The sequence below is a fragment of the Nelumbo nucifera genome, chromosome 2 (genome assembly GCF_055504915.1).
Source record: "Nelumbo nucifera cultivar China Antique chromosome 2, China Antique-T2T, whole genome shotgun sequence".
NCBI classification, from domain to species: domain Eukaryota; kingdom Viridiplantae; phylum Streptophyta; class Magnoliopsida; order Proteales; family Nelumbonaceae; genus Nelumbo; species Nelumbo nucifera.
Window position 1 is genome coordinate 31,456,985 of NC_142650.1, and position 12,397 is coordinate 31,469,381.

General features: G+C 33.9%; 2 protein-coding genes across 4 annotated transcripts in view; both read left to right on the top strand.

The window, feature by feature from the left end:
- The window catches only part of LOC104603333 (factor of DNA methylation 1-like), a 61,804-nt gene extending 61,190 nt beyond the window's left edge, over positions 1 to 614 (top strand). For 2 of the 3 annotated variants that reach the window (XM_010267339.3, XM_088898244.1), the window contains exon 8: positions 198 to 614. In XM_010267339.3, coding sequence (XP_010265641.1) covers positions 198 to 425 — 228 coding nt within the window. In that variant the 3' untranslated portion in view covers positions 426 to 614. The remainder of the gene's footprint in view (positions 1 to 197) is intronic. The other variant, XM_010267345.3, reaches the window with a different exon arrangement.
- A 9,360-nt stretch (positions 615 to 9,974) lies between these two features.
- On the top strand, positions 9,975 to 11,552 carry LOC104603332 (uncharacterized). Its single transcript, XM_010267338.3, has one exon. It carries the CDS (start codon positions 10,605 to 10,607, stop codon positions 11,421 to 11,423), a length of 819 nt encoding a protein of 272 aa, XP_010265640.1. The 5' UTR covers positions 9,975 to 10,604; the 3' UTR covers positions 11,424 to 11,552.
- Positions 11,553 to 12,397: the final 845 nt, after the last annotated feature.

Below are 12,397 nucleotides of genomic sequence, written 5' to 3' on the forward strand. Positions count from 1 at the left end.
TTTGCGGACAAATACAAGTTCAATTTTGAAGTTGCAAATTGATCCTTTTCATGTGCAATATTCCATAGGAACTAGGATGTTATTCTGATTTTCTATGATTTTGCTTGAGATAAAGGAAAATTATCTTATTCCTTGCTTGAGCTAAGCTAGCAAAGCAATGAGTGATTAATCACATAGAAATGATGATCATTCTGCAGGAAATAATTGACGAAGAAGATGAGAAATTAAAAGTCCTAAGAGAAAAGTTTGGGAATGAGATCTACGAGGCTGTTGTTACAGCCTTGTGGGAGATGAATGAGTATAACCCTAGTGGAAGGTACCCAGTTCCTGAGCTTTGGAACTTCAAGGAAGGAAGGAAAGCCACATTAAAAGAGGTGATTGATTATATATGTAAGAACATAAAGTCGTGTAAACGCAAAAAATGAAGGCATAGATACAAAGTTTAGTACTCAGATCTCAAATTTAGATTATAATCCTTTGAACTGTTGGGTAAGTTGATTGAACTCTACTTTGTGCTGAATTGACCCAATGTGCATGTTCCAGTATAGTTTCGCACTAAGTTCTGGAAAAATGAAATCAATCAATTATTTAAGAGCTTCTGGATCTTTTTTTCTATAGATACAAATATTGGAATTAATGCAATAAAGGATCTAATATTAATGATAGTAAGTTTCGCTCATGTAATTCTCAAACTTGGTGTAGTAGATGGGTTTCTTAGCAAATATGTGAAACTGTCAATTCCTTTTGTCTTCTGTAAAGGAATGTAATGTCAGATCTGGTAGATTTAGATGATGGTGCAGTTCTTTGGGTATAGCCTTGTTGTAAGGATCAAGGTTTTAAAAACCGGCCCGGAAATGGAACTATTGTAGCCACCAGTTTTTGGGTCAGTGGTTCGACTGGAACAGTCCCAGTTGAACAGTTTGGACGGTTTACATTAGGGCAAATATTTCTCATATAAAAGTTTTATATGAGAAAGGAGAAGACAGAAGAGACTGTTGTTGGCTGAGAAGAAAAAAAAAAAAAAAAAAAAAAGAGAAGAAAAGAAGGAAAGAAAAGAAAGAAAGGAAGGAGGGGAGGGAAGAAGAAGGAAGAGGAGGATTTGACACTCACCGACGATGATAATAGCGACGACGACGATGGCAAGGCGGCAGCAATAGATGCAGATCTCAAATATGAGATCTGAGATTGATATCTCTCCAACCTCTTGAGTTCATGTCCCAGCTTCTCCCCTCTGCAACTTTCTTAAACCACGAACCACTGTCCGGGTTAAACTAGTCAACGGTTCAACCGCTCAGGTCAGCGGTTTTCTGACCAAGCCAACAGTTTTTGACTCAGGAATGGTTTAAGGGTGAAACAGAACCGGTTGCTTGGACGGTTTCCAGGCCAAACGGTCCAATTGTCCAAGTCAATGATGGTTCAAAAACATTGATAAGGATTGATTTGAGCCCAAAAAAGTTGAAGATTGTTATTATTAGCTCAAGAATAAAGAATTCGAAATTTTCTTCTTGGATTGATGTAAGGTTAGATGATCAAATTTGATGTTTAAATAAAGTTGGAATCGTACCTAATGTGGTACCACAATTGCAGCTCCCAAACTGGTAGTTTATACCCAGTTTTGAGGTCCAATTTGAGTTCAAGAACTGAAGATGGTGCAGCCCAAAACAAGGAATTCAATTTAGTGTGTTTATGTGAATCGATGAACACTCCAATATATCTCTTTGATTGCAGTTGTTAATGACTTGAATTATGTGTTTTTGCTAAAAAACTCAGAATAAAGAAAGAGAACACTCTCTTTTTAGCCTTGGTCAAACCAGTGTTTTAAAATGCAGAGACTTAATGCAAAGCGTTCCCCTACGTAGAGGCATGAGGCACAATTCATAATGTAAGAGGCGTAACCCTCCCAAAAGGAGGATGAAGAGGAAAGAGGAGGAAGGGGACGAGGAAAAAGAGGAAGGAGAATTTTATTTTTCTTTAATCTTTTATATTATAAAGACTGAATATGCATATCACTGATGGGAAATGATAAACTGCAGTAATTTCAACATAATGCACTTATGCATACATATTCCTTATATTCCCAATAGGGCTCAGTGTTCAAAATATTGCAACATTTTGAATTCCCTAAAACGCCAAATACCAGAATTTAGGACAAAAGCCTTGTAGATCTCATTCCCAAAACACCAAATTTCAGTATCGGTTTGATCAGGTGAGCATGGTTCAAAGTATTGATATGTCCGATATGTCAGACGTATCGTATTGTATCTTTTATAAATAATACGGTCTGAAACTCCTGTTTTCAGGAGTTTCGGACCTCTATTTTTTTAATAATAAAAAACAGCCTATAATCTTTCCAAAAAATCAAAGTTAAAAAAAAAAATGTGTTTCAGCCGTTTCTATGTACTGATATGATACGGCCGAAATTATTAGGATCCGAATGAAAATCTTTTTACAGTTGAGAAATTGTTAGGGTCAGATGCTCTACTGTTATCCACCATTCTACTAATAAACAAAGTTAAATATACTTTCTCATAATGTCTTGATGGTTGGGCATTAGGGTGGAGGCAATGGATGATCCTGCTACTGAACACAGCTTAGACTAGCTCGCCATGTTTGACAAGCGACAACTTCTGCGGTTTACAGGGCTCTAGCTTTGTGGAAAGCAAAAGCTCCTAATGTAGACAGCCAAATTTGCCAAATTTTTAACTTACAGTGGGCAAATGAGAGCACAAGTAATAAAACCATGCCAGGTCCAACGAGTTTGCTCTCTTGAACGTCGAACCTTGTGATATAAGTCCAAAGGGTCTCTGTTTTTTTTTTTTCTTTTTTTTAGGAGGCGTACATAATAAAAGAGAGAACCAACAACGACCCCATGAATGTCGTGATTTCGGTGTGAGACCTTTTAACGGGCCATGACTTGGCTTTACACTGTAGGAGTGTAAAGGTGGTGTTGGTCATTTGGCTAGACATAAGATTAGTCATTTGAAAAATAAAAGTAATCAAAATCAATCAGAAATTGGGTGTACGGTTTTTGGTAGTTTTGAATATTTACAAGAAAAAATGATATAAGAATTAGCAAAATATATTATACATACTGAATAATCATTTTTATTAGTTGAAGACCCTAAGCTTGAAAGATTTTTACAATAATCTAGAAATCCCTAATTAAAAAAAATTAGGAATACTATTAAAGCAAATGCTTTAACATTTTTTATTCATATAAAAATTTTAATTTCTACTTTGTCAAATCTTAATTCTAAAATTTCACTTTCAAATATAATATTAGTTATATTTGTGTCACAAGGCATTTTATTCATAAATCATAGCTTTTACAAAAAAAAAAAAATAATTTTATGTTTTACGAGACTTAAATGACTACATACTAGCCTAGCAATTATTGCTAGTATTTTAAATACTTTTACATACTTGTGGTATTAAAAATAATTTTTTTTCTATTAGTTTTGATAATACTAGTAATAATGATTGAATTGTAAATATTTTAAAATCTCAATTAATACTATGTTTAAATGGAAAATTATTTCATATTAGATGTGCATGTCATATTTTAAATTTGTGTACAAGATGCTTTAAATATTATTTCACCTCTTATTTCTAAAATTAAAAAGTAGTATGTATATTAGAAGTTCTTGAACAAGAAAATAAGAATTTAAATATTTATGACAACAATATGGGATAAAATATAAAAAAAATGCACTAGATATTCAACATAGGTGGAATTTCACCTATTCTATGTTAGATAGGTGTATTTCATATAAAGACATCCTTACTAATTTTTATAATGAGAAAATGCCCCATGATTTTATAACTAGTGATAATTAGGATGTTGCAAAATGTATAATTTTTTTTTGCAATTTTTTATGATACAACTAATGCATTTTTGGGTATTTATTATCCAACATCTTGTGTTTTAGTTAATCAATTGCTTATAATTAGTGAATAATTTTTAAAATATAGAAGTCGTTTAAAATTCAAAAAAAATGGTGATGTACGTGCCATTTGGCAAGTCTTTTTTGAAAGATCTTCCAACAGACCTAATAGCCAAAAGATAGGGGTGTTCATATTTGATTTCAAACTGACCAAACTGGTCTGATCCAACTCAATTTGGTCGGTTTTTCAACACCACCGGTCAATTTCGGGTTGTGTAGATAAATAAAGCGATAATTTGGTTCGGTTTTGGTTTTCATGTGTAAAAACCGAAACCGAACCGAGTTAGTTATTTTCTAATTTTTTAGTCTTTCCCTAATCTGGTAATCCCTATCTTAGTTTCTTCTTTCTAGTTAGCTACTTATTTTTAACATTAAAAAAACAATAAAATATTAGCTAAATGGGAATTAGTTTTGTCTTTAGGATTTTTTTTTAGTTGGAAATTCTACACCAAATAGGAAACATTGAATATGGGGGGAAAGACACAATTTGAGTCAATTTCAAAAACCATTTTAGGATTAGCAAGCATTGCAAGCAAGACTCCTACACCTTTAGACTTGCCAAACTTAGAAAATTTCTCATTTGATGAGAGTCTTGGAGATTGGACACGTTGGAGACTTGGAGTATTGGCTTCTTGCATTTTTTGGAAAGAGTAAAAGAGAGATTATACTCTCTAAGGTATGCTTTACACCAAATAGGCAAATAAGAATCCTATAATTTTGAATCTTGATTTTTCTTTGATTCTTCCAAATTCCAATCTTCATCCTCAGTTCATGTTCCGCCTCCTTAAGCACTCTCAAGGCTTCTTTCGAGTTTCATCCACCACTATTACAATTACAAGTTTCCTATCTTCTCAACTCTCATTCTCTCAAGTTTCAACTTCTCAAGACTCAAGTGTCACATTCACAATTTAGTATTTTGTTTTTTTATTTAATATTTTTAAATTTTAATGCATGCTAAAAGTTGATATAATTTATTTGTGTTTTGTTTAAAGCTTTGAAAAAAATCTGGTTATTTATGATATATTTGCACAAAAAAATTCAGTTTTGCATGAAGAAAACTAATCTATTTAAATATATATTTTAAATTTATAACTGTTAAATATAGATATTTCGGTTGCATAAAAAATGGAAAGAAATAAACTTAAATATAAATACATATTTAATTATTTAGATATAGATATTTCAGTTTTAAATAATAAATATATATCTGAAAAATATATATTGCAAAATATATCAGATATATATTTCCAGAAAATAAATTGTTTTGATATATTTGTATATATATATGTATATATACTGGTTTTAAATATACATATTTCCAAAATATATTTTTTAGTTTTAAATATATTTCTAGAAAATATATTCTGAAATATTATACATATAATATGTATATTTCCAAAATATATATTTCATTTTTAAATGTATTTCCAAAAAAATGTATTCTCACTGAAATATATCTAAAGTATATATATCAATTCTAAATACATTTCCAAAATATAGTAATAGATATTTATATTAATTTCATAATTTGCACAAAAACTATATATTTTAGTTTTAAATATATTTCCAAAATATATATTCTGAATTTCAGAATCTGAAATATATATATATATATACATATACATCAATTTTAAATATATTTCCAATATATACATATATATATATATATTCTGAAATATATTTTTATATATTTTAGCTTTAAATATATTTTAGTTTTGTTGATGTCAGATAAAAATTAACATATATAGTTTTTCGATTAAAACCAATTAGTTGTTTTTTCTTAACTTGTTTCATTAGGGATGTTCATCTTGGAAAACTAACTATAAATTTATAATGGTATTTTATTTTCAGATAGATCCTAAAAGAAGTGAAATGTGCATGGGGTTGATGAAGTTAAAGATCCAGTAACAATGGGCTCAAAGCAACAAGATTCTGAGGCTACAAATCCGGTAAAAAATCCTCCTTACTCCTCATAAAATTACTAAGAAATAGTCCATAAGAAAAACAAAAGGCAAGGTTCTAGATTAAAATCGAAAATTTTGGATCATGTCACTAAAACGGAGGATAAGGATGAACATAGGGCTTCATGTAACTATTGTGGCAAAGAGTATGCATGTGACAAAAAAAATCATGGCACTAGTAACATGTGGATTCATTTGCAGCAACAGTGCATGAAATATCCCTATAGAGTTGATAAAAGAAAAAAGACATTGTCTTTTGAGCCTAAAAATGGAGGAGAATATGGCATCATTACCAGTAAGCTAAAAGCAGTGACCTTTAGTGTTGAAGAAGTTATAAAGGAGCTTGCTAAAATGGTTATAGTTGATGAATTACCTTTTAGGATTATGGAGGGGAAGGATTTAAGAACTACTCTCGAGTTTTGCAACCTAAGTTTACAGCCCCATCCTGTATCACAATTTTTAGAGATTGCATGAAAATTTTTCTTGAGGAAAAGATGAAACTACAAAAAGTGATGAAAAATCAATGTATATGTTTTACCACTGATACTTGGTCATTAATCCAAAATTTAAATTATATGTGCTTGACTGCACATTAGATTGATAGTGAATGGAAATTGAATAAAAAAATTAAACTTTTGTCAAGTTCCTAATAACAAGGGAGAAACAATTGGTAAGACTATTGAGGAGTACTTGCTAGAATGGAGCATTGATGAAATTTTTACAGTTATGGTTGATAATGAAGTTCTAATGATGGTGCAATTAGATATTTAAAAAGAAGAACTAGGGATTGGAAAGATACCATCTTAGAACATGAATTTACACATTTAAGATATTTTGCTCATATTGTGAATTTGATAGCGAAAAAAGGATTGGAAAACTTACATGAGTCTATTCTCAAAATCCAAAATGCAATAAGATATGTGAGATTGTCTCCATCTAGGCTTCAAACTTTCAAAAGGTGTGTTGAGAAGGAGAAAATAGAAAATAAGAATCTTGTATGCCTTGGTGTTGAGACTATGTGAAATTCTACCTATTTAATGTTGGAAGTTACTAAAAATTTTGAAAGAGCCTTTGACCAGTTAGGAGAGGATGACCCAAGATATCTCTTATACTTTGAAGGTGGTGATGATGATGAAAATGAGGAGAATGGAGGTAGGAATAGAGGAAAGGAAAAGGGAGAGGGAATAAGCATGTTAGGCCTCTTAATTATGATGATTGGGACAACGCCAGATGTTTTGTGAAGTTCCTAAAGCTTTTATAATGTAACATTTCAGTTTTTGAGGTTTCTTTATGTCACGTCAAATGCATTTTTTCATGAACTCGTGACATTACAAATTAGGTTGGTTTGTTTGTCTAAAAGCGGAGACAGACTCTTTAGTTCTGTGGCAGAGTGCATGAAATGAAAGTTGATAAATATTGGGAGAACCTTGAAAATCTGAATTTCTTGTTATATGTTGCCATTGTTTTGGATCCTTGTTACAAATTAAAATATGTGAAGTTTTGTTTTGGTCAAATATATGATAGCTTGAGGGCTAGAGAGATGGCCAAGAGAGTAGAGGCAACTCCTAATCATTTATATGGCCATTATCATGATCATGAATGTAATTCAAGTTCTAATGCTAGAAATGAAGTATCAAGTTCAAGTAAAACTTCTAATGAGATGGATTTTGATGATAATAAAGATGATGCATAGAGATTCTTAGCATCTCAATTTGCAAAACACTTAGAAAATGAAAAAAATGTAGAAAGTAAATATGAAGTTGCAAGGTATTTGTTAGAAAATTGTGAAAAGCCAAGTGATTCATTTGACATTTTGATTTGGTGGAAAATGAATTCTCAAAAGTATCTTATACTTTTTCGTATAGAAAGGGATGTCTTAGCCATGCCAATTTCTATAGTTGCTTCTGAATTGGCATTCAGCACAAGTGGGTGTTTACTTGATCCACTTAAGAGTTCACCATCTCCAAAAATGGTGGAGGCTCTTACATGTGGCCAAGATTAATTACGCTCCAAACCAATTCCAATTAATGTATGAGAAGCTATGGATGAAGTGGAAAAATATGAAAAAATCACATTAGGTAATATTTGTGATCTTGTGAATAAACCTTATTTCATGATATTATTTATAACTTGTATAATTTTTTGGGTTACATACTAATATTTGTTTCTTTGTTTTATAATTCTCATGAACAACAGAATAAGCATAATTAAGTGATGGTGAATGATGTTTTGGTAAGAAATAATAATCTTTGCAAGTGTAATTATTTTTTTTTACATTTTAAATTTTCATTTTTCAAGTAATGTGACAATCTAAAACAAACTTTTCTTGTTTGTTTCTTGACAGTTGAGTTATTAGCAGCATTTCTTCATCAAACATGAAGTTCCAAAGTCCATTAGGCCACTTACTTTTTGAATGGCTGCAAGAAATTTTGGATTAGTGATTAATTAACAACTTTTGTCATTAATTCTTCATTTAAATTTTATCATTGAATGACATGATGGTCAATTTATGACTTTTTTTCACACCTTACTTGTTTTTAAGTCCAAAAGTTAGTGACGTTCAGTTACAAATTTAAGCGTTATTAGAAGCCAAGATGGCTTTATTAGTGATGTTTAATTACAAGTTTAAGCTTTATTAGTGATGTCCAGTTAAGTTTATGGCTAACATGATGTTTAGTTACATGTTTAAGCTTTATTAGTGATGTCCAGATCAACTTATGGCTGAAATGGTGTTCAATTATAGGTTTAAGCTTTATTAGAAACTAAGATGGCTTTATTAGTGATGTTCAATTCAGTTTATGGATAAAATGATGTTCAATAATTTCAGTTACAGGTTTAAGTTTTTTTAACAGCCATTTTGGGAGAGATTTTGCTAGACTACTAGTTAAATATTAATAAGCAGATGAGGTTATTGTAGCCGAATCATTCAGCACATCACAATCCATTATCCATCCAACATTCTGAATATCAGATTGGATAGTTGAATCATTCAGATTTCATATTGCATCACAACCCCATTGATCTTTTGAGTATCTATGAATGCTAAAAGGCAAATGCAGCCTTAATCATGGTGTGTAATGGGCCAAAAATCAAACTTCCAACTGAGACTTCTAGTTCTAGGATGCATTGGACCAAGTCGCATTGAATCCATTAATAAACCGACTGATTAAGCCGATAAACTTACCCAAACTAACCCTTATGTTTGGGTTGATTTTTCTTAATGGTAGGTCGGTTTTAGTTTGATTGTTTAGTAACCCGATCAGGTTGATTTTTCACCAAAATGCAAATAATGCAAATCAATTTCAAAGAGAAGGAGATGGTGGAACTTGAAGTTAAAGAAAATATTGTATATTCAATAATTGTACAATATTTTTAAAACTTTTGTAAATTTTGTTTTTCAATTTTATTAAAAAAATTTATTTATGATTTTTTTGAATGCCACTATAATTTTTTATTTTTAATTTTTTCACTTCATATGTGATTAATTGTAGGCAATAAATTCAAATGAAATAAAGTTTTTGGAATTTTCTTTATTGTCAATTTTATATTTTTAAGTCACTCAAATGTCTTTATTAATTCTTTATTTTTTTCTAAAATATTTATCTTTTTTACTTAACAAAAAACTGGAAAGTATTCAAAATATTTATGAAAAAAGGATTAGGCCTGTGACCCGGCCTAGCTTAGGCCCACAACCCAACGCGTGGCTCGGCCCAAGCCCGCAGCATGGCACAAGTTCCCCTGGACTCGTGCCGTGGACTGTATCGGGTTTCCCCTTTAAAGGGTTTCGGGCCAGGCAGGCACAGCCCACCCAGGCCTGCGTGTTGGCCTGCCACGAACTACTATAGACTATAGTGGGGCAACCCGCAAAAGTGGGCCGTGCCGCTGCCAGCCCACATTACACCTCTGACAGACACTTCAAAATATTTCAACTTTCAAGGTATTACTTAACATCGTCTCTTTCCCTTCGTTTTGAGGTTTTCGACTTTTCGTTTTACTTTTACCCCAAACCCCACCATTCGGTTCATCGGTTGGCACGTAACTGGGTAAGCCCCAGACGCAATGCGGTTTCGAACCCCGCTACTCTATATCAACCTTTGAGAAGTGGAGTTGTTAGATAAAGTGCGGTACTTTGCCCTCAAGCAATCAATTGCTTGAACCCTCAGCCCTAAATATCTGTTCCAACTTCCATGGTTGAGTACCTGAACCCTCAGCCCTCAATCAAGTGAAGGCCGCCTCTCCGTGGCCGGTCTCATATCCGCATTTCCTCTACGATTTGCCTGTCTCCGATCCGATCACTGATCTCCTCAAGCGCCCGCCCATCGCCGGTCTGGGGTCTGGTCATGGAATAGGTCCTTAACCCAGATTCTCCGGCCTTCTCGTTATCTGCATTATCACTGGCGCAGTCTCTTCCAAGAGCTGCCATTTGACCTGCATCGTCGCCCTTCTTCTTGTTTTCGTGTCGGTCTTTGAGTTCCCCAAGGGATCCGATAAGCATTTTCTCCTTTTCCTCTCGGACACAATTATGCAGTGATTGTCCGCCAAATACCGATGAACATTCTGTCATAGTTGAAGAACTTCTAAACTATCAATGCAGTTAGTGAAAAATTTAAGCGCAGATCCAGACTCCTGAAAGCCTCTAACATCTACCAGGGATTCAAGCCTCACGACATTCAGTAATTCGTACCAGTCAACACTCAAAATGGCCACCCACAGCGACGACGATGAGGACATAAATCCTCTCACCTTCCTGATAGGAGGAAAAGAAGAAGAAAGAGTAGCTGCGGCAGAAGGAAAATACACAAATCGACAACAGCAACACCACTATCTTAGTTCGATCGATTCAACTGTTTCTATTCGGCAACTTCCGTCAGAAGGCCTTTCCTTTCAGCTCTGGCCCGCCGCGACCACTCTCGTTAGCCTTCTCGATCGATGCAAACAACCCAATAACAACCCCCTTTTCCCAATCCTCACCTCCTTATCTGACGGTCACCAAGGCCGTCTCCGCATCCTCGAGCTTGGTTCCGGCACCGGCCTGGTAGGCATTGCTGCAGCGGCTATCCTTGGAGCCGATGTCACCATCACTGACCTACCCCACGTCCTCCCCAACCTCCAGTTTAACGCGGATGCCAACTCCAGTACCTTCGCCGTGCACTGTGGGACCATCAAAACCGCCTCGCTCAGGTGGGGTGAGAGTGCGGACATGGAATCCATTGGCCGTGAGTTCGATCTCCTATTCGCGTCCGACGTAGTCTACCACGACCACCTCTTCGACCCTCTTCTCAAGACTCTGCAGTTCTTCCTGACCGGAGAAAACAAATTAGTGTTCCTGATGGCCCATTTGAGGAGGTGGAAGAAGGACTCTGTCTTCTTCAAGAAAGCAAGAAAACTATTCAACGTTGAGATGATACATACTGACCCTCCCTCCCCTGGCTCGCGAATTGGTGTGGCTGTTTATTGCTTTCAGGGAAAGCTCCGGGGTGGCACTGCAGCCCCCCAGACAGTCTCTACTATCGTGTGATGCCTTTGCCTTCAAATTTTCATGTTGATTGATAAGATATTGGGAGAGACGGAAAAGGAATTCTGCTCCATCCTTTGCATTTGAGATTTTGAATTGTATCTTTACAAATCGAAATTCAGTGGTTTATACTTTGAAACTTCTCCTCCCTACGACAATCCCCATTTTCGTCATCAATGAGGAAGAACGTTGGCGAAGAAGCGAATGAGAACATCTCCCTCCATCGGAATGTTTTTTTGTCTAATACGCTTAGTCATAAGGCAAGATCAAAGAGAAAACGGGGATCTGTAGAGAGAAGCTTAACTATGATTTTAGAGGAGACGTTGCAGTTTCCAATTGGCCTGAATTGTGCTGGCTTTAAGAGTCCAATGATTTTGGGGATAAAGATTGAATGTGTGATTCATTTTTTCATTAATTGCCTGTTTGTGAAAGAAATCATGCATCATACTAATCCGAAATTTTCAAATTCAATTTCACCAAACAATTGATTTGGCATGCATAAGCCTCTGGCTTATTCCCACTTGCCAGACTTCTAATTGTGAGTGAGGTCTGACTATTTCTCCAAAATTTTTGACAATATAAAAACTTGTGTTTAAAATCAATATGAAAAATAAATCACCGGTTCATCTTTATCAGATGGGTCAACCAATGATTTCATAATTAAAAAATAAATAAAATAAATATTACAAAAAATACAAAATTTTGTAAAATAAAATAGGCACGTATCAATGAGGAGTATTTTTATTATGAAGGAAATCAAATACATGATTTAAAACCAACCCAAAAACTAAACCCAATGGTTTAACCTTTGGCCATATGGGTCAATTCATGATGTCATAATTAAATAATAAAAATTTATAAAGATAAAGGCACACAAATTATTAAATACATATAAATTTTGTAAAAAACTTTTGGATGCATCTCTAGTATTATTTATGTATTCGTCATGGGTGGACTCATATGACCATCTAGATGCA